The 23,510-nt window shown below is 34.1% G+C and overlaps 1 protein-coding gene across 2 annotated transcripts in view; it reads right to left on the bottom strand.

Moving 5' to 3' along the window:
- SLC30A5 (solute carrier family 30 member 5) overlaps positions 1-23,510 on the bottom strand; it is a 52,763-nt gene that overhangs the window by 8,446 nt on the left and 20,807 nt on the right. For both annotated transcript variants that reach the window (XM_058309614.1, XM_071208389.1), the window contains exons 2-12: positions 16,671-16,793; positions 15,454-15,520; positions 14,146-14,231; positions 11,435-11,522; positions 9,436-9,523; positions 8,237-8,313; positions 7,824-7,994; positions 7,024-7,312; positions 6,632-6,840; positions 5,925-6,082; positions 4,988-5,117 (exon numbers count right to left, since the gene is read on the bottom strand). In XM_058309614.1, the coding sequence (XP_058165597.1) occupies positions 4,988-5,117; positions 5,925-6,082; positions 6,632-6,840; positions 7,024-7,312; positions 7,824-7,994; positions 8,237-8,313; positions 9,436-9,523; positions 11,435-11,522; positions 14,146-14,231; positions 15,454-15,520; positions 16,671-16,793 (1,486 nt within the window). The remainder of the gene's footprint in view (positions 1-4,987; positions 5,118-5,924; positions 6,083-6,631; positions 6,841-7,023; positions 7,313-7,823; positions 7,995-8,236; positions 8,314-9,435; positions 9,524-11,434; positions 11,523-14,145; positions 14,232-15,453; positions 15,521-16,670; positions 16,794-23,510) is intronic.

Here is a 23,510-nt window from a genome sequence, read left to right as displayed (position 1 = left end):
TGTGTGGAGCTGGCCCATGCGCAGTGCTGATGCGCACAAAGAGTGCCCTGCCATGCAGGGGTGTCCCCCGCGTAGGGGAGTCCCATGTGCAAGGAGTGCACCCCGTAAAGAGAGTCACCAAGCGTGAAAGAAAGTGCAGCGTGCCCAAGAACGGCACTGCACACACGGAGAACTGACACAGCAAGATGATGCAACAAAAAGAAACACAGATTCCCGGTGCCGCTGATAAGGACAGAAGAGGTCACAGAAGAACACAGCAAATAGACATAGAGAGTAGACAACTGGGGGGGAGGGGAGAGAAATAAATAAATAATCTTAAAAAAAAAAAAAAAGCAGGTCTCCCTCCTAATCTGTTCCCCAATACTCAACAGCCTTCGCTGGAGACAACCACTAATACCTCCTGATAACTGACTTCTCTGTGTTCTTGTAGAGATTATGTATTGATTATTGATCCTACCTATGTATATAACATAATTAAAAAATATTTAGTAGTATATGATTATCTAATATATAATTATATATAATATTTTCAGAAAGTAGGTAAAACTTCAAATAATCTAACCTAATTAAACAGACTTCTAAATTAAGAATTCTGTCTTCTAGGTGTTTAAATTTGGAGAGGAGAATAAAGTATATGTTAAACTCCATTATGTACCAGGCACTATACTAAGAGCTATATTTACAAAGGCAGAGAAGAATCTTACTGCATTTTTGTAAGGCTACAACTGAATTAGTTTTTCGATTATCACAAAACAGCAACTTAGAATGATTTACCTTCCAGAAGTTTAATTACCTAGAATGTACAGCTGCCATCAAGGCATTTACCTACGAAAATTTAGTCAGTCTTGAATTATTCTGATACAAGATTCTAGATCAATGGTTCTCAAAGGGGGCATTATCACTTCCCAGAAATTGTCTGGAAATTTGAGGTTTCTTTTGGTCGCTACGATGACTAGTGAGTGTTATAGGAATTTGGTGGGTAGAAGACAGGGATAATACTAGGACACACACAGTACACAGGGTTGTCCAAAAAATTGTTCTATCCCATGTAACTCCCTAATGCCTTAATAGACATTCATATAGATTTAAAAAATACCTTGCTTATAATTATGTGAGCCTAGACTCTAGCACAATTTACACTTAATCAAAATAGTTTAGGTACTATTTCAGTATATGCTAAAATTTTCAACTACTTTGTCAAACTAGAGAAGATTATGCTTTTTTCTTTGAAACTTTATCAAGAGTGGTTTATCATTATGGAAAACTGTGGTAGATTGCATTATGTACCCTAACAAAGACATGTTCTTAATTTTAATCCTCAATCCTGTGGCTGTGAACCAAATTGTATATAAATAGGCTCTCTCAAAGGTGTTATTTTTAGTTAAGGTATCATCCAAATGAATGATGGTGGGTCTTAATCAGGATTACTATTGGCCTTAAAAGGAGAAGACCACAGGAAAAAGATTAAAGTTATTGGGAACCCAGAAGAAGAGAAAGGAGAGGATAACCTCATGTGACAGGAAAACCAAGGAACTCCCAAGGATTGCCAGCAGTTAGTTCCAGAACATTACTAACTCAGGGAAAAAGCATGGTCTTGCCAACCCCATTATTTGGACTTCTGGTCTCTGAAACTGTTAACCAATAAATAAATGCTTATTGTTTAAGCCAAACTAGTTTGTGGTATTTTGATAGTAGCTCTGTCTAACAAAGACAAAAATCACACTACCAATGGCCACTCATGATATCTGAGTTAAAACAATACTTCTTAATCAGTCTGCATTAGTAAATGTTGGAATTCATGGTGATTTTTTTCATAAAGGTGTAAACATATAACCAGTTCATTATGTCTGCTAGCATTGTTGTACCTGAAATTTTACATATTGAAATATATATTATTTATTTTAAATGACTTTCCTTTTATGTCATCTCTATGTTGCAACCAGGGCATTACTGCTATTATTTTTAAAATATGTATATAGGCAAGTTATATTGTCTTTGAAGTTCATTTCAGGGTAGTAAAGAGGGCTTTATATAATATTTCTTATAAAAAGAAGGTGTTGGGCTTCATAAAATTAAGAATCACTTGGTGTACTTTAAGAGTCTTTGAGGGAAGTATATGTAGCTCAGTGGTTGAGCACCTGCTTCCCATGTACAATGTCTCAGGTTTGGTCCCCAGTACTCTTAAAAAAAGTCTATGGAAAATCAGTCATTAAATGTACAAAGTGAATAAGTACAAAATACTAGGAAAAAAGTATCTTTTGTTGCAAGAAATAAGGAATGTTAGTTCCTTAACAAATAAAAGAAATTTCCTGAGGGTGATATTCTATGTAATAAACAGTTTAAAATATATAGTATAGGAAGTGGATTTGGCTCAACTGATAAGAATGTCCGCCTACCATATAGGAGGTCCAGGGTTCAAACCCAGCACCTCCTGGCCTGTGTGGTGAGCAGGCCTATGCGCAGCACTGCCATGCGAAAGGAGTGCCATGCCACACAGGTGTGTCCTCTGCATTGGGGAGCCACATGTGCAAGGAGTGTGCTCCGCAAGGAGAACCACCCCACGTGAAAAAAGCACAGCCCACCCAGGAATGGCACCGCACACATGAAGAGCTGACGCAGCAAGATGATGCAACAAAAAGAGACACAGATTCCTGGGGCCGCTGAAAATGCAAGCGTACAAGAAGAACACAAGCGAATGGACAGAAGAGAGCAGACAACCAGCCGGGAGAGGAAGAGAAATAAATAAAAAATGAATCTTAAAAAAATATATATATATATATATATATATATATAGAATAATATAAATATAATTTTAACTGAGATCTATTAAAGCTGCAAAGACATAGGTGTATATAATTGCTTGAAGCTTAGAGAGTAATTTTGAAGAGCTGTGTTGTAAATTAATAAATCAACTTACTTTATCATAGGCTTTCCATAATTTAAGCATGTTTACATTGAAAAACAATACAAAATAAAAACAAAAAAAATCCAAAAACCTCTCTGCCCTGAGAGGGCATTTCTCATTTCAGAAAAGAATCTTATTATTTCTTAGTAATTATACCAAATACTTTAGAAAGAGAAAGCCATCTTCATTTCTTCCCCTTTTGTAATGCCTGGCATTTATTTTTTTTCCTGAACTGTCACAACCTTCACATTTTATACTTGACAGCAAATGTGAAATGCATAATATCATTTTGAAATATATTCAACTTTCTTTTTTCAAAAAAAATAATCTGGCAAAGAGATCAAAACGAAACACCAAAATGTATCTCAGTTTCATTCAGAAAGTCATGAGGCAGAATAATGTGACCTCAACCGAATTGCTACAGCAAGAATAATATTTTATTCACAATACCTCTACAAGAGGCAGTTTGTTCAACTGAAAATGGGGATAAGAGTGTTTACCCTGTATGGCTGTTGTAATGATTTTATATATATATACACCATTAGATCTGCATATTACTAAGCATATAGTTTTAGCTCAAGAAAAATAGGTAAAATTCCTATTATTAACATGCTGCATTTCCCAATTTGGGGAGGATATTGGTCATATTTTTAAAATTCATTTTCACACCCTGAACACTGACGTAGTTGTGGCAAGAACATGTACATAAATTGCAAGAATAACAGATTACTGTTTGCTCCTCCTTCCCTCTCCTGTACAGGAATTCTGCTATCAAGGCAAAGGAAGAAGAGAATAATGTGAAACAGTGAGCAAATAAAAGATACTAAGTGCTAAATTGTATGGTACAGACTAAATCTGCAAGAGATAAGAGATGAGGGCAGGTATTATCAGGAAAGGCTCCATGGAGAAGAGGAAACTTGAGGGAGCCTTGAAAGATTAGGATTCAGATAGGCAGAGGGAAGCATGCCACTCCAGGGGGGCAGGGGGAACCACAAAATGAAGAAGCAAGCATAAATATGTGGTATGGCAGAACTACAAGGAGACAATCTGTTTAGAGGATAGAGAGCATATTGTAAAATGGGGGATAGAATTTTGGATCAGTATAGTGGAATCAGTCTACAGAGGGCCTTGAAAGCCAGATGTATAAATGTGTAACTGATGTGGGAAGCATTAAGAAGACTTGACTGTCAAGCTTCTGAGATAGGACCAACACAATATAAATCAGTGTTTTAATATGATCACCTATCTAAGAGTATACTGGATGAAAAAATAAATGGGAAAAGAGACAGGATTTACAGAAAACATGGCACAAGAGAAAGATGAGTAAAAATCTAGGTTTTAGTCTTTCTCCTACAACAGACTAGCTGTGATATGTTATCAAGTAGCTTCACCTTTAGACTTTTTCCTCATCTATAAAATAACAGGCATGGACTAGATGAACTTTAAGGTCTTTTTTATCTTTAAAATCCTATTAGTCCACAGGGCTACTTCAGTTGTGGAGAGAGCTGTTTGAAAGGGACTCTTTTTAGTTATCTGCAACTCTTGGGATAAGCAAGGGAGTAGTGTCATTCTGCCTTCATCACTGTTGGTCCCTTGCTGAAGTTTTAAATTGTTCTAATAAAGTTCTAAATTAAAGCTTCTTACTTTTGGCTTGTGGTTCCATATCTTATGTAAGTAAGTGGCAAGGTAAGGAGAGGGTGAAGGGACAAGTCTTTTAAACTAGCCTGCCATTTAAATTATTTAAAAATTGTTTAAGCCTTAAAAATTCTATTTTTTTCTTGATCTTAATCTCCACCATTTCATAAATTTCCTCAGGAATTGAAAAATATGTCTTCAAATAAAAACATTTAAATACGTCAGAAAAACCCTGTATGTTTTGCATTATCTAATATTTGACAACTTAAATATAAAAGTATTAATTTCTAAGTCAATAATACAACTGTAAATAGCAAGGGAAGAAGTTTTTTGATTTAAATAAAAACTTAAACCTTCTTAGATCAGTAACTACAAGTAGTTAAATTTTAGCATGGAACTACATGAATATAAGAATAGAAATTCAAATAGGAAAGTAAAAAGACTTACGGTTAACATGTGTGTGTCTAATTCTGGAGGATCAATCAATCTAGCCACTGACTCCATAAACACAAAAAAAGCTATTACCATTAGAAAGAGTCCATTAATAAATCCAGAGAGAATTTCTATTCGGCCATACCTAAAAAAGTACAGTATATTTTCAGTAAAGGAAAATAATAGATTTTGAGTTATGAATATTGAAAAAAGCCTATATTTTCAAATTCTGTAAATAGTAAGGTTAGCAAGATTTAAAAAATCTTAATAATGCCTCTTTATGTATGTCTATTTACTGAAATTTTATATATTCATTGAAGTCCTCTTCAATGACCCTCTTAAAGCCTTTCCTAATTTCTTAGTAAGAAGTTATTTCTCCTTCCTAAACCCCTGCTGTGCGCTATGTATCTCTATCATGGCACATGAATTCTGCTTTGCATCAAAATTATTTGTATTTCTGGCTCATCCATCTTTCAAAATATGAACAGTTGAGAATAAAAGATGTTTTATTAATCTATTTACAGTAGGCTTTACCAAAATAATTGCACAAAATGAGGACTCTATTATTTGTTGAAATGAATTATTCACTTAATGAAAGGATATTTTCATGAATAGCCACTTTGAATTTTGGATATTCATTTTAACAGCAAAGCTGTGAATGATCATGTACATTCCACTGCCTCAAAGACCCTTGGTTGGGTGAGGTCTCGAGATTTTAACTGACTCTGTTCCCTGCCTATAACAGGGATTTATCAAGAAGTGTAATTGTGAGATTACTGACATCCAGTATTTATCAAATGCTTTGTTCATTTCTCTATCTACTTCAAATGAGAGAAAAATGAAGCTCTGAAAAATTATTTATATTAAAAGTAATAACATTTTATTCCCTAAGATGAATTTTGTACTCAAGATTTTTTCATTGTGTTACATCACCTTGATAGTCAGTACCTACCCATAGGAGAAAATCCGAGTGGCTTTCCATCTACTCATCAGAGCAGCAAAAAGTCCCATGACCAAAGCAGAGCAGTCAAAGAGCATATGAAATCCATCTGAGATCAGACCCAGACTATTGGTCAAAACGCCATAGAATAATTCCACAAAGGTAAACAGCTAAAAATGTTAAAAAAAGAAAAAAAAAATAGGGGAGGAGTATGTTGGGACATATTGTTTCAAAAGAGATTTATCAGAATTTAATTATGAGGATTTCAACCCTTAATTACCCAACCTTTACTTGAAATCATATAACTGTTTTTTGTTACTGCAACTTATACTGGAAATCTTATTTCACATAAATCATATATAAGATTTCACTGTCAGATATGTTTATAAACAATTTAAAAGGAGATAACTTTGTTTATATATCTGTAATAATCAATACACTAGGTTTTGAAATGTTAGCAATTAGTGATTGGTAGTGAGATCCTATAAAGAGTAGATAAAAATCTTTAAAAATTACTATATTTACTGATTTGAATACTTTAACAATGTCTCAAAAATTGTTTGCTTAGGTAGTTTGAAAATTAGTCTTGCTACTACTTACAGAAAATATAAATTTTAGCCCATCACTATCATAAATTTGGGCATTACTAAAATTACCAAAACTATCAAAATCAAAATATTAAGCTTTTAAGATATGTCACTAATATTTAAAAATCTTACCAGATTCAAGCACAAGAAGTAAAAGATCTGCCTAGAGTCACTCTCCTCAAGAATTTGTTTTAGTGATTCTTTAATAAACCTAGGGATTGACTGAGAGCTATGCTGAAAAGCATCACCCATGAAGTTATAAAGAGGTGTTCCTTCAGGAGAATATCCAATAAGAGTACCTTTCTGTCCTCTCTTAGAGGGAGCTGATAAGATGTTGGCAGCTACAATGTGAAAAAAGAGGAGTATTACAAAAATTTTAAAAGTTTAAGTTACCAAAACCAACACAGTAACTGTGAGCACTAAATGAAAACAATGAACAATTTCCCAAATCAGTGAAATTATCTGAACATCACAATCCACAGGAATAAATAAGTTCAAGTCAAAACAAGGAAAAAAATGCTTACACAAAATGAAGAATATAGCACTCACTACTACTCCTCCAGAAAGGACATGTTCCGTGCTCTCCTGGTGTGCTGCTTTGTTCATAGCTCGAAGCTGGTCTGTTATTGGATGTGTCCAAAAATTTCCAAAAAGGAGAGCACTGATAAAAATAGGAAAGGATCCATAGCGGGCACATTTGGAAACTTCCATTTTGACTGAACAAATGGAATCCACATAGAAATCCAGGATCATGACAAAAAAGATAACCGTTGTGAAAGGCATAATGAGAGAAAACCAAGATTCGACTTTACTCTAGAAATAACAACAACACAAAAAACTGTCAATACTATATGGGTATAAGGCTCACATTTTATAAGATGTTTTAGTTACTGCCTTTATGTATAAACCAACATAGTCAGGTTTCAACATGATTTATAAATGCCAACATATAAGAGCCATAAGATATCTGCAAATTTCCCCCAGTATTCCCCAAAGTATTAAAACACAAAAACACTATTTAATAGTTATATAAATACTTGGTGAACCACAACTCTTATGCCTAACACATGGTAGGTATTTAATTCTTTGTTCAACTGACTCCTTTGGGCTTAAGGAATATGAGGGATATGTAAAAGTAATAGTATTCCATTTGTATTTTCTATAAACAATAAAATTAACTTCCCCAATTTTCAAAACAATTAAAAAACCCAGATAATTTAAACCACTCTCAACTTCAAATTAAAATAAAATACTTTGTACTGAACTAAAAGTTATAAGCCTTAACAATTCATTTTATTTATTATCAACAAATTCTTGTTCTTACCTCAGTTGTGACAGAAAGAACACCCACCCATGGGCACAAGAGAAGTACGGAAACAAGATGGGATAGAGCTTGAAGACGTTTGGCCCCACCTACATCTATAGAGAGCTTTCTGGAAGCTGTATGAAAACCAACTTTACAACAAAGAGCCAGTACTAGCAACAATACTCCACCCTACAAGTAAAATTAGATAAGTTTCAGAAACATGCACAGTTCAATACTCAATCCTTAAATATATGACATTTGAAGAAATGGAACTAATATATTTCTTTCCATATACCAAATTGCTTAATGTAACTACTTATATGGGAGGGAATATTGCAAATTACAGAAAATACTTTAAACACATTTATAAAGTTATAGTTGCTGTAAATTTTCCGACTCTTTTGTTAAGAGCCACAAAGAAAAGAACATACCTTGTGATCTGCCACACCTAGGAAGGCAATGGCTGTGTAAAGCATGTGAGTTAAAGCACTGTCATGATGCCCTTCAGCTAAGTGAGTTGGAGTAAAGGAAAATATTCCAAATATTAACTCTTTGGATCCTGAAGTCTTCCTGAAATTTTAGCTACATTGTTTTGGATTGAATATAGACTAGTCTGGGGACCGAAAACCTGACTATCCTCAGTAACATGTTCACCTTGAAATCAAAACAAAACACCCTGTAATTTAAAATGTAATTTTGGGACATGACTTATAAATTGGAATGGCCTGTATTTCTTTTGTTTGCTCCAAGACAATTATCACAACACTTAAGATACAATTGCTAAATTTTAGTACTTAATTTAAATAAAACACATGCAGGCATATTGTACATACGACAAAGGAAAAAGAGTAAGGAATCTCTGTGATCACTACTGCCAAGTGTAATTAAAGCTCCCTTTTAGAATGACATGTAAAAGCAGTCCTAAATCTGTTTTCTAAGATACTGATGACATAAGCCTCAGTACAGGAAGAAACAGGCAAAAGATGGTAGTGGCAAAAGGAGTAGGTGATCACATGCATTGTAACAAAGTAAATTATTATTAGCTATTACTAATAAGTTATAGGGAAGTGAGTTTCAGTAACCAGAATTAAACTGGTATTCTCAATTCTGTGGAATAGACAGGACAAAGGTATATGGATGGGAAAAAATGAGTAGATATATTTGCCTGGGAAGTTGGATTTATAGAAGTAGCTAAGCTATAACAATAATTTAGAGCAAGAGAGTAAAACCAGTTAAAGAATTTGAATTTCTCTTTCAGGCAAGACAATAGTAAAGGTTTTTCATTTAATTAAAAAAAGTTTATATTTAATAACTGCCATAGATTTTAAAATGATTTGAACTGTTAACACACAAGGGTGTAAAGAGATTGTTATATTGTGTGGCAAATCATCATTGTTTCTTAGCATCAAGATATTCTAAAATATTCTTTCAATGTTCTTAAATTTATGAATTGTTGAGATGCTAAAAATTTTAATTTAGAATTTATTCATTATTTGAATAATGATTTAGATTATCTATTATGAAAGTTTCATTCCTATTAAGCAGTTTAATTCATTTGTCCCTGTTCCCCCTTCCACTAGTCTTCTGTTTTTCTGCAAAACTTTAACTCTTGTCTATTGCAAAAGGATACGGTGTTCAGCCATTTTAGCCATGAGATCATCATTGTCGAAAAGCAATAAACAGATGACAGCAATAATGAAAAATGCAGCTCCCCTTGTCTGAAAATAAAGAAAATAATATGAAGAAGGCTTTTTCAGGAGGTGATTAAGGCCATGACTATACAAATGCCAAAAAAAAGCATTTTTTTCAAATATACATTTAAGAAAAATCGTAGTAGGGAAGCAGATGTGGCCCAAGTGATAAGGTCTCTGCCTACCATATGGGAATACTGGGGTTTGATCCCTGGGGCCTCCTGGTGAAAAAGAAGAGAAAGCGTGCCTGTGTGGCGAGTCAGTGCCTGCATGGTTAGCGGAGTGCCCGAGTGGTGAGCCAAGTGCCCATAGGGTGAGCTAAGTGCTCACACGGTGAGTCGAGTGCCCATGTGGGTACCCATGCAGGGAGCTGGAGTGCCCACATGGTGAGTCAAATGCCCATGCAAGTGCCCGTGTGGCAAGCCAAGTGCCTGTGTGGAGAGCCGAGTACCTGTGCAGTGAGCCAAGTGCCCCCATGAGTGCCCGCATGGAGAGCTGAGTGCCCACGTGAGTGCCTGCGTGGTAAGCCATTGCCCATGTGGCAAGCCAATGCCCGCACGGTTAGCCAAGTGCCCATAGTGAGTGCCCGTGTGTGTTCTGCACGTTGAGCCAGTGCCTTTGTAGCGAGCCAGTGCCCACACAGTGAGCCAACTGCCTGTGCAAGTGAGTCACTCAGCAAGATGATGATGCAACAAAAGAGAGAAGAAGGGGAAAGTCAAGGTGAAGTGCAGCAGAGACCAGGAACTGAGGTGGAGCAATTGACAGGGAACCTCTCTCCACATCAGAGGTCCCCAGGATGTATCGTGGTGAATCGAGAAGAGAAGACAAAAAGAGAAATGGATAAGGAAGATCACACAATGAATGGACACAGACAGCAAAAACAGCAGGGCGGGGGGAGAGGGAAGAAAAAAAAAGAAAAACAGTAGGATCTGAAATTAAACACCTTATATTATATAATAAAAATTTATACAGTTTTAACAGTAAAATATCAAAGTGAACAGCTCCAGCAAATTCTGCAGGATAATTTAAGGACATTTAAGACACATAATATTGATGACTTCAATTGTCTTCTTACTGATATCTGGCTAGGCATGTTTCTATGCACAAACTGTTGCTATTTACAGAATTAACCTTCCTAAATGTTATTTTACTTCTGGTTAAGAAGCCCAAGTAGCTAAAGAATAATTAGTAGGGATTTATTTTACTCTACAACACGCAGGAATAGAAGAGACAGTTAATTTATAATAATATGAATATTCCAGTTAACACTTCTCTAGGGAAAAAGAACCAAGAGGACATGTCAAGAAAATTATCAAAGTTATTTCTAACACAAAGTAAAGGTGTAAAGCATTGAAAAGATGATAAACTTTTCAAGCTGTTCTCATTTCAGGAAAAATATTTTAGCAAAAGAAAATTAGAGAAAGGACATACTAGTCTAGTTTAGGGAAATATTTCAGAATGATAGGTGTAAAATCAATTTAATTAACATCACTATATATTCTGTATTTTAAAAATGTGCAGGTATATTATTATTTTTGCAACTTCCTAAGTATCTATAATAATTTCAAAATAGAAAGTGAAAAAAACTTAAAATTGGTACAAAAACCACACTCTGCATTCTTTTTTTTTTTAGGTATTGGTGGATGGGAATTGAACTTGGGACCTCATATGTGGACGTTGGCACTTGACCACTGAATCACATTGCTTCCGATTTGTTTTTTTTGTTTGTTTTGCTTATTACTTGTTTTTTTTTTTTTTTTAGGAAGCACTGGGAACTGAACTTGGGACCTCCCGTATGGGAGGCAGGAGCTCAACCTCTTGAGCTACATTGTTACCCACTGCAATCTTTTAAATGGTAAAAGATTCTATCTTATTGCTTTAATATATTTTACATGTATATTTTAAATTTTTAAGTAACTGAGAAATGGAAAATTATACCTTTGCTGGTCCTCCTCCAGAACTAGTGAACAAAACACTGAGTAGTGAGATGACAACAATATCGCTGTGTTCAAATAGCAGCAAAGTCCTACAAAAATGAAACATCATTCATGAGCTATAGCTGATCTTTATCACAAAGCAAGAATTCAACTTGATTAACAGAAAATAAACATTTCCCCTTTATTTCACAAAACAATATGAAAATATAAAAAAATTTGGAAATTATTTTGGCATTATCTCTTAAATAACTTAGCAAGACTGACGCTACAAATATCCAACAATACCACTTTTAGGATCTTGACATACAGAATTCTTGTATATGCACACCAGGAAACACTGCTTGTAGTAACTAAAACCAGAAACAACTTAAATGTCCACTGATAGGAGAATGGATAAATAAACTAGAGTATATTCTTTCAATGGAATACTACACAGCTGTGAAAACGAAATGTCAGTATACTTAATGTGAATTATAGTCCAAAAAAAAGAGATGAAAACATGAACTATAGATAAATGCATTAAAATGGAGAATCTCAAATACAACATTGAATTAAAAAAAACTTGCTGCAGAAAAATACATGCAACATAGCTTCTTTTTTATAAAGTAAAAAACTTGCAAAATTTAACTTTTTTTTCTTAAAGAAGTATGTTCATATGTGGTAAAACGATAGAGAAAAACAAGAGAATGAAAAACAAAACTTAAGATGCTGTTTACATCCAAAGATAGGAGGGGCACACAGGGCTTCAAAGGTACTGGTAACATTCTATTTTTGGTGCTCAGTGTTGGATTCATTTTATTAATCTTTAAACATGTTTATATTTATTATTTACTATCTTATATGTATGAAATATTTCTTAAAAAAAACAAAACAACCATTATCACCAGGCAAAAGGATCTAAATATAGTAAATGCATGTTCAACTACTGGTTATATAAATTTTCTTTTTTTCCCTTTTTACCCAGAACTCTGTAATGGGAACATACCAGTGATAACTTTACTTCTATTAATATTTAGAAGATCATAATCTGAGGAAAGAAATATATTAACAGGATGAAACTAATCTAAAATAAGACAGACTATGAAACAGCAAAGAAGTCTTTCAAATAAAAAAATTACATGGTGGTTTTAGTAAAAGAAAAAGAGGGGCAGTCGTAGTAGAGGTACTGGTGGTGGTGAAGGGTTCTAAGGGAAGGAAGTTGATGACTATATAAGGAGCCAAGTAAGACTTTAAGTATTTCCCCTGATTCCCTCCCTATCCTAAAACATAGGGGCAATGGTTTAAAAATATATGGATCAAAACATAATTTCATGATTAAGAAATTAGAATATTAGAATGGCAAGCAACACTATCACCCAATCATACTCAAATATAAATCAAAAAAGCTCTCCTCAAAGTCAAAAAATGCATAGTCTGCCTTTGACAAGGCACACAGCAAATAAACCAAAAGGACCCAAACCCAGAAGCTATTCTATTGGCTGGGAAAGGGGAAAGGAATTTTCACAAAGTGTTTCCCACCCATCACTCTCCACTCTGGCACCTCAGCAACCCAAGTGAGAACTCTTCAGAGCATTCTTCACCTTACTCCTTATCCTTATATTCCCTCCTCACCCACACCAACATACCATTCCTTATACTTTTTACCCAGTAACTAAATTCCTTTAGAGGGAAAGAGAGTCCTTACACACAGCTGCTTGTTACAATTTCTGTTAAACTGAGTAAACCTTAGGCATTATGCCCATCCCTCCCCCACTGCACTGAGCTGGCAGATTTGCACAAAAAAGATTATTCTATATAGTTATAGGACAGGGGTATTTAATCTTTTTTGTTTCATGGACCCCTTTCCAGTCAGATGAAAACCACGGACCCCTTCTCAGAATGTAGTGGCAGATAGTTTTATGATACTCAACCAACGTGGGGCCTAAAAACTACTGTAATTTCGATGTATGAGTGAAAGGATTTTTGAGATACGTGACATGTAATGTGATATGAAATGACTACTACTGTAATTGATTGCATATATTCCTAAGTGAAGGAAATGCTAGATTTCAGTTAGAGGTCAGAGAAAATAAAGATAATAAGTTGATTTTTTTCAATTCAAGCTCACAGACCCCTTGAAATCTTTCCATGGTCCCCTTAGGTCCATGGACTCCTGGTTATGAATCTCTCATCTAGGAGAATATGAAAGAAGAGTAATATCTTAACCCACCTTTAATTTGATAACTATGCCCAAGACATCTATTTAAAACCAAACCTTTCAAGCATTTTCTGTGAGTACCAGGGCACTTGCAGAGTTTTACAAAAAAGATAAATGCTTTTAAAGATTTTGCTCTCCTACTTATTGGTTGATTTTACTTACCACTTTAGACCTTTCAGCTTCTAAATCAGCTACTACAGGGATTACCAATAAATGATTAAAAATGCAACTTATGCTAAAAAGTTTTGAAATTCTTTGGATTCTAACCAGTAAAATATCTATGACAGACCATGAACAATATATTGATGTGATTTTTACCAAAGAAGTAGTCCACAGACAAAACAGGTACTTAGTATTTGTTTGTTGAATTATATTATATATTTGTTGAATTGTATCCAATGCTACAAGAGTGACAGAAGCATTTGCACAAATATTTGACTCAAAATATAATGGAACAAAATTATATTCAAAATGAAGAAATAGAAAAAACAGTCAAAACACTTATTTTTATTTACCTTAGTGGTCCACAAAGCGTTAGGCCAAAAAACCACAAGAGTGAAATGATACACCCAGCAACTGCATGTTTAAATATTTTGATCCACTATGAATGAAAACAAAAATTAAAAATCTCAGTTACGTCTGTTTTTATGTATGTTTTGCTAAATATTTCAAAATCTTAAGTGAAACACAGATGGAAAAGTAATAATGGTAACACGTAAATATTTTAAAGGTTAATGATTACATATTTTGAAATTAAATAGAAAATATGAAGATCCCATGGCTAAATCTAGATTTGCAAGGCAGTATTTTATTTTCTGTTATCTATATTCTGGTATGCTAGATCCTGAAATCTTTTTCTACAGAGCACAATTTTTTCCTGGTGAGGTTCTTGGTCTCTAAAACAAAGATACTTAAATTTATTAGCCTGATTAAAAAAACCATGGCAAAAGTTTTTAGCTGTGGTTTAAAACAAACACGTAGTGGGGTACAACTCTTAGATTTAAAGAGGTGATAATGTAAGCCAATTATGCAGAATGCAGGGTATTTCTGGTGTGAATCTTAAATATTAGGTGACTAAAGGGAATCCTGACAACAATGAGGGTGGCAAGTAATATGTTTTGCATATTCAGTATGTGCCAGCTAATATTCTAAGAACTTTACATTTATTGATTCATTTATTCCTCACAGCTCCATTAAGAAGCCATTAATACCTCCATTTTACAGATGAGAAAACTAAGGCAGAGAGAAAGTAAGTAACTTGCCCGAAGTAAGAACCAGTAAGTAAAACAGACAAAACATGAATTTGTCTTACTCTGAAGGCCATAATCTTAATCCTTATGCTATACCTGCCTCCTAGTGATATCTGTTCTAGGCTCATGGCCATGTCTCCCTGTATAATTTGTGAATCTTTCAGAATAAAGAGCCTGTATTAAAGAAAATAATTATATGCATCCTTTAAAATTTTTCTACCTTATTCTGCATTTGTAAACAGTTTAATAATTTTGCACTTTACCATTTACTCTTGAAGTTTTAATTCTGAAAAGACAGTATTCAAATCAAGAGCAAGTTAACTGTGGAAATGTTTTGCTGCATAAATAATATCATTCATTAATTTCCCTGTTTGTGGGAGTGGGGTGGGGGGTGGGGTACATGGGAACCTCTTACATTTTCCAATGCAATGTTTTTTTTTGTGATCTATGTATCTTTAAAAAAAAAAGACAATTAAAAAAAAAAACTGGAAAAAAAATTTCCCTGTTTGAGTATTGTATCCTGACCCAAAGAATGGGAAGTTGCTAGGGATAAAGGATTTGCAAAAAACTCACCTGATGTTTGGTAATAGTTTTCCCAGAAGAAAATGGCTTTTGAAACAAAACCATAAAAAATGCAGTCCTGTTAATATGAATATTGAAACATTAGTGTATTAATATTTGTCACTATTAAACAGTGTCATTTTAAATAGATACTTATTTTAAAGATACTAGGACTTTAAAGGCATATTATTCTCGAAAGAACTCACACTGGAGAATTATGTTTATTTTAATAAGGCTTCCATTGGAACATTTGGGAATTCTTTTGGAATTGCCTTTAGAACCAATTTATAAGCCACAAAAGGAGTTTCAGTATTTCTTTATACTTTTAATATCAAAGAAAGTAATTTATATCTTTTCCAAAATTCAATGAAGAAAGTACTAATTATAAAATATGTCCCTACCTTTTACATTCCCAAAACAATTACATAAAAATGCGTACAACTGGTGCTTAAAATTTCCAAGTCAAGATCATTTTTCATTAACTATCAAAATTATACTTCCAAAAGTCTTTAACAGATTTTTATTAACACACAGGGTGTAGCTGTCAATCCTGGGAGCCAGAGAATTTTTATTTAGAAAGAATTTCTTACTATATGCAGAAAAATCTGAAGTTCACACTATATGACGACCCTGTACTGTGAAGGGAATGCATAATAAATATGGTCCAACATGGTTTAACTTATAATAAAATAAGGATCATTTGTGCCTCCTTCTGTGCCTGCTGGAAGATTGGGTTACCCAGTGGTATGGTCGTGGAATCCCTGAGGTCCTTGAGACTTGTTTCAGGATGTCTGTGACATCAAAATTATTTTCATAAAAATACTAAGACAATATTTGCTCTTTTCTCATTCTCATTCTCTCATGATTGTAGAGTGGAGTTTTTCAGAGGCTATCTGATATGAGATACTGTAGATTTAGGCTGTCCCAGATAGAAGAATCCAACAGATTTCTCTTAAGTCAGACATTAAAAGAAATTTGTAAAAATCTCATTAACACAAATTAAAGTAAAAGTCTATTATTTGGAAGCTATTAATGTACAATAAGCCCCTTTCTATCAGTCTCTTTGTACCCTTAACCTGAGGTTTTCTTCTCCTTTTTTAATCAAATACTTGTCACGAGGACTAATTTGCACAAAATAGTCCACATAAAATTTCCTAAACATACTCAGTTAAAATAAGATTTTCAAAGAAATAAAAAAACATTCAGGGAAAAAAGCTTTATGCACTTACCCAAGTTTTAATATAAAAATGAACTGAACAATGTGAACTGCTTTTAGGAGATCATATGATTCAAAAAGTCCCACAGCCTTTAAAAATTTAGTGAAACACAGTAACACGATATATTTCATTAATCTGAAAATAAATACAGAAACAAGTTTTAGTATTGAAATGACAGGAAACTCTGTAACCTTTGTTTTTAAATATACAAATAATAAAGGTAATTATAGAAATCACAAATACACATAAACAAAATGAAATAAAATCAAAAAAATAAAAAATAAAAAAACCTTCACACATCTCACTCTTCCACATGATAACAACTATTACTATTTTGGTATATAAACTTACAGATTCTTCTCAATGCATATGAACATATATTTATAGATATATACATAATATATTTAAAAATAAGCCAAATTAAAAACAAAATGTTGCCTGGACTATGAAACCTTCTTTTTAAACTTCATGTATTATAAATATAGATACAGTTATAGATTCTAATTAGATTAGATTTAAAGAAAATTGAATAAAAGTGATTCTACTCCCTTCTTCTCTTAACAATTACTCCAAACAAATAAGAACAAAAATAAAAACCAAACTCTATCTGCTATGAAACTGGAAGACTACAATATAGGAACACAGAAATAGATCAATGGCAAATGACTTAGGTTTGCACCTCCTCAGCTTTGTTAACTGCAGTGAGGGTTGTAGTTGAAAAGTTAAGTGACTGGAGTGAAGAATCCTGAAAACAGCTTACAAATTGGAGGTACCTGGAACAAGAAAGTAGGGGTGGATGTGGCTGAAATGAGGAGGATCATTAGAAAATCTTCAAAACACTTAGATCCCCAGGTTCCCAACCCAACACAGCCAGTAACCAACCTTCCTCAATCTCTACAGGAGTCATGAGGTTTATTATTTGACCTCTGGAGAGATCAAGACATGAGGCCAAGAGGGAAGGAGGGTTAGGGCACTGGACTAAAAATATGGAGAGTAAAGGAAGTTTACCTTGTTAACTTCATCTTCCCTTCTCTCACTTAATTCTAATGTACTAATAATCAGGCTTAAACCTCCTATCAAGAGAATTCTTTGGAGAATTCCACTAGGGAATTCTTTGGAGAAGCCCACACAGGTCTTCTAAGTATCTTTTTAGGCCTCATTCAAATATGAATGGGCAAAAAGTAGATTATCAGACCTTTAAGGAAAGCTTACAATGTGAAACAAACAAAATAAATACACAAACTTAAAATACACAGAGATTATAGCAAATAGCAGAAGACTACAAAGAAACTATAATATTCTCTAAGAGATCTATGAAAAAAAAAATAGGCTCCTATAAAAAGAAAGAAAGAAAAAGAAGGAAAAAGGAGGTCCAGAAAGAGAAATTAGAAAATAAAGAGGAATTATCTAAGATACAAGAAAAATTTCCAGGTCCAAAATGAGTGTCCTACTAAACTTTCTGTATAATAAATGAAAAGGGCACATCATTGTGTAATTTCAGAACACGAAGAATAAAAAGGAAGATTCTAAGAAAGAGAAAAAACAAATAGCATACAAAATATTGGAAAATAACATCTTCTCAAAACCTGGATACTAGAAGACAAAGGAGCAATGCCTTAAACATTCTGAGGGAAAATGTTTTCAACCTAGTATTCTGTATCCAAATTGTCAATCAAATATAAGGGTAGAATAAAGGCATTTTCAGACATGCAAAATCTCCATCTATCCATCCATCCATCCATCAGTTTCCCATTTATCATTTATCTCTCATATATATCTTTTTTAAAAGAAATATTGAAGGATGAACAGAGAAATTAACCAGAGAAAGGAAAACATGCAATTAAAGACCCAAGAGATGCCACAAAGGATAGATGTTATGGGAATTCCCAGGTTGTCAACAAGTAGAAGGTCCAGAAATACAGCTTGATCTGGAGGGCAATTACTCAAAGCTGAAGTATTTTTAGCACTATTTGACTTTTAAACTACTTAAAAAACATGTGCGTGGGGAGTGGCTATAGCTCAGTGGTTGAGCACCTGTTGCCCATATATGAGGTCCTGGGTTCAATCCCGAGTAGCCTCCTAAACAAACAAACAAACAAAAAACAAAACATGTGCATGTACTATTTTGAAAAAAAATCAATGGGAAAAAAAAGCAAGGCAGAATCAGAATTTTACATTGGGACTAAGTTAATAGCACTCTAATGTTACAATTAATGGCAAATTAATTTGGCCTCAAAAAATATAACAATTGTCTTGGGTACTATGAAACTACTTACAAACATATACTTTCTGAAAGCTTAAAATTTTGTTTTGAAATTTAACAGATGTCTATAGGGGTTAAAGAAAAGGCCCAGGTTTAGTCTGTCATCTACACAGACAGTACATTCTGAGCACCAGGAAGAATGGAGGAAACAAGTCTCCCGAACAACCAATGAAATGCTACAACTTCCAGAAATGCTATAGTAACTACGTTTTATTTAGGAAGAATAAGACTTTCAATGAGAATCTAGAACCTATTCTTTTTTTAAATTAAGCAATTTTATTGAGATATATTCATATACCATACTATTTATTATTTTACATACAAATCTACAAGTTTAGTTACTAGTTTTCTAGCCTAGTAGTATTCTTTGACCATACTGCTCTAGCAGTAAAAAAAATTTAGTGCATTAACCAATACTTATCTATATTTTATAAACATATAGTACTGCACAATTGTTAGATGCAAGCTAGAAATTAAAAAGATAAAAATAATAAGATAGGGAAGCAGATATGGCTCAAGTGATTGGGCTCCTGTCTACCATACGGGGGGTCCCGGGTTCGGTTCCCAGCCCTACTGGTGAAGGTGAGCTGGCCCGCACCACAAGCTTATGCAACAAGATGACCAAAAAAAGAGGTAGAGGAAAGACAGTGAGAGACACAACCACCAGAGAGTTGAGGTGACTCAAGCAACTGAATGACTCTCTCCAATGTTGAAGGTCCCAGGATTGGTTCCCAGTACCTCCTAAAAGAGAAGACAAGCAGACACAGAAGAAGGCACAGTGAATGGACACATAGAGTAGACAGCAAGTGCAGGTGGCAATGGAGGAGAGGGGGTTTAAATAAAGTAAAATAAATCATTAAGAAATATGATAAAAAGTATAAGAAATTTTATTATTTTCTTTCTCCATTCTTATAGATCATCTTACACATACCGCTCAGGAAGATTACTCTGTAAGCTTACATCACATAGGTGTTAATACATTAAAAAGGAAGTGTAAAGGATGTCAAAGTAAGGCATACCAATAGGAATGAGAAATCTCTACTAATGGAGAAAAATATAATAAGCAAATACAAAAGTTTAAAGGAAATCTGGATCATTCAAATAGTAGTTAAAATGGTTTGATAAGCAATTAGGATACCAATGCATATAGGATGATATAAAATTTGATGACTGTGAGTCAAGTATAATGGCTCCGAATTGACAAGAGTTAAAATATATTAAACAAACAGTAATCTGTTTAAGAAGGCATGGAATGTTTAGTGTATCTTAGAAAGATTTTGTTAAATCTTTTGTTAAATTTGTTAAAATAAATTTAAAATAATTATTCAAAATAAATAATTTGTTAAAATAAATTTTGATACTTGAAAGAATCTCAGTAATTCCAACATCTTAAACATCCAAGATGGCTCATTTCTGTTTTAGCCCAGACACTATTATATTAAATTAAATAAAAACAGATTTAGAGCAAAGTGGTATGGTGTTTTATTTTTTTAATCACAATCATAAAATGGGGCCTTTAATAGTGCAATTTGGGCATTTTTAGCAAGGTGATAATTAATCAAGAAGCTAATAAAAGTGTTACTTTGATCACATTCTAAAGCACAGAAGTTCCTACTCAACCTATCTGTGGAATAGACAGCATTACAATTTATGCTTAAAAGATAAAGCAGATTTTCTGGGGTGATGAAAATGTTCTGTATCTTTTTTTTTTTTAAAGATTTATTTATTTTATTTAATCCCCCCCCCCACTGGTTGTCTGTTCTCTGTGTCTATTTGCTGCGTCTTGTGTCTTTGTCCGCTTCTGTTGTCGTCAGCGGCACAGGAAGTGTGGGCGGCGCCATTCCTGGGCAGGCTGCACTTTCTTTCGTGCTGGACGGCTCTCCTCATGGGCGCACTCCTCGCGCGTGGAGCTCCCCTACGTGGGGGACACCCCTGCGTGGCGCGGCACTCCTTGCGCGCATCAGCACTGAGCATGGGCCAGCTCCACACGGAGCAAGGAGGCCAGGGGTTTGAACCGCGGACCTCCCATGTGGTAGACGGACGCCCTAACCACTGGGCCAAGTCTGTTTCCCCGTTCTGTATCTTCACTGCCATTGAAATTACATGGGTACACATGTGTGAAAACTGCAAACTAGTACCTTTAAAATCTATGTATTTTACTGTATGCAAATTATACCGCAATAAAAAAAGTATTGGAAAAAATGTGAAATTGAAATTATGGTTATAACAACAAAAAACTCATATTTTGTTTCTGAACTATTGCCTGTAGACTGGCTAAAACACAGAGTATACATGGAAAATATACCATCCTCTAGCAATTGGCCAGGTATGAAAGGTAATGTTTACATGCTTGAAAAAACAGACCTCTAACATTTAAAGAGTGGTAAAATATCTTAGAGATTCTGTAGCCCAATTCTTCTCACATCATAGATTAGGAGGTTGAAGGCCAGAGAGACATGGGTCAAGTCCATGTTTCCTAAGTATGTCCTTTAATGTATCATACAGAAAATTTAAGTTTATCTAAAAGGCTTTGAGGGTTCACTTCCTCCAAATTGTTCTCAAATATTTATATAAGCATCTTGGCCCACATGAATAGTAAAAGCAACTTTAAATATGAAAGACAAAAATGTATATTAAAGTCTGAAATGAATTTGGCCCATTTAAGATTTTGGCTCATTTAAGATAGAGGAAAAAAGTCATAACAACTTAAACACATGAACTATATTAATTATTAATTATGTTAAACTATATTAATCAAATATTCTGGTTGAAGACAGCAATTCATAATTAAGACAAAAAAAAGTGAGTTAGCAATCCTTTATCTAGTTGCTAACTGAGGGACTTAAATATCATGCACTCAGCAAATGTTAACCAAGTGAAAAAATGCTAACCCTACATTACACTTGTATAACATAGTAATATCCAGTACAGTAACATACATAGTGTAGCAATATATTATATAGGCTAGGAGTCACGCTTCTGGCAACTGAAATGATCAGCAATCCTGTCATGAATACAGAATAAAAGAAATGAATGAAATCAAGCAGAGAGGGAAGCTTAAAACCTCAAGGGCTTTACTCCCAGTTAGGTGAAAAAATAAGACAGTAGGAGAGAAAAAAGACACAAGGAAGAACAACACTGTTAACATGATAGGGAGGGAAGAAACAAAGACCAAGAACAAAATAAGTACAAAACTCTTAACAGTCTGGGAATTCTTGGCATCAGCAAATAGCCTTGCACATACCTCATAGGGCTATGCAGCCATTCTTTAAATATTCCTTGCTCACTTACTTTGTGCCAGATGCCCTATGTGGCCAATGATGTGTAAAGGAAGTTGGCTAGGGTGACTTCAGTTACAGCTTTCCCTCCCTCTTCCTAATAAAAGGCCAAGATATAGCAGGAACTACTTATCCCTTCTTTCTGCCTTAAAGGGGAGAATTTTATCTAACACTGGTCCATTCATTCTATAACAAGTCTGAATATGAACACCAACATACTAAGGATACTAAGGATGGCAGAGGGTTGACAAAGAATCCAGATCTCAGACAGAAACAGAGTGGTTGAATAAATACCAGCAAACTCTAGTTTCTTTCATGTGAGAAGAATAAATCCCTATTTGTTTAAACCGCTGTCAACTGATCTACTTCTAACTAAACACAATCCTAGGTGATAAGAGACATCGAAGTGAGTAATAGAGACCCTCCCTTCAAGGAGCTCAGGGACTAATAGGAAAGATGGGCAAGTAAACAAATATTTAAGTGATCCAGGTAAGTAACAGTCCTAAAAGAACAGATGTGGAAGTAACAAATTTTACCTAGGGAAGGAAAGGATGTCTTTGTCATAGCATTTGAGATGTATAAATCATGTACTGAAGACTAAGTAGGAATTACCAAGCAAGGAAAGGAAAAAGTGTATTTCAAGCACAGAGAGAATATGCAAAGCACTATTAATAATATTAAGAAGGAGTCTTTAGAGAAATTCATGCATTTAAACTCAGCTCATCTTACAGTTTATGAATAAAGTACAGATGATACTCATGATCAGAAAACATCAAGGAAAAGGTAAATTATATTTAAAATACTTTATAAAAAGGTATATAGAACTTTTTCTATACAATTTTCATCTTAAGTATTTTAGATGGAAATTTAAAGTATTTTGTTTCTAAACAAAACTTTTAAAATTTGGCACTATAATGGCAAGATTTAGTCATACAGAACATTTAATTTATGTAATGTACTTTCTTACATGTTACATTATCATAGTTTTTTTCTGATATGTATTATTATCATCTTTCTGACACTAATTTTCTTTACTCTTTTTATTTTTTTAGTTTATTTGATTATATTATTTTTTTAGGAGGTAACGGGGATTGAACCCAGAATTTTTTAAAAAAAGATTTATTTTTACTTATTTCTCTCCCCTTCCCCCCCCATTGTCTGCTCTCTGTGTCCATTTGCCGTGTGCTCTTCCGTGTCCTCTTTCATTCTTGTCATGCGGCACTGGGAAACTGTGTTGCTTTTTCGGTTGTGTCATCTTGCTGCATCAGCTCTCCATGTGTGTGGCACCATCCTGGGCGGCCTACGCTTTTT

The sequence above is a fragment of the Dasypus novemcinctus genome, chromosome 2, assembly GCF_030445035.2.
Source record: "Dasypus novemcinctus isolate mDasNov1 chromosome 2, mDasNov1.1.hap2, whole genome shotgun sequence".
In the NCBI taxonomy this organism is placed as follows: Eukaryota; Metazoa; Chordata; class Mammalia; order Cingulata; family Dasypodidae; genus Dasypus; species Dasypus novemcinctus.
This window is presented reverse-complemented; position numbering and strand designations above follow the sequence as displayed.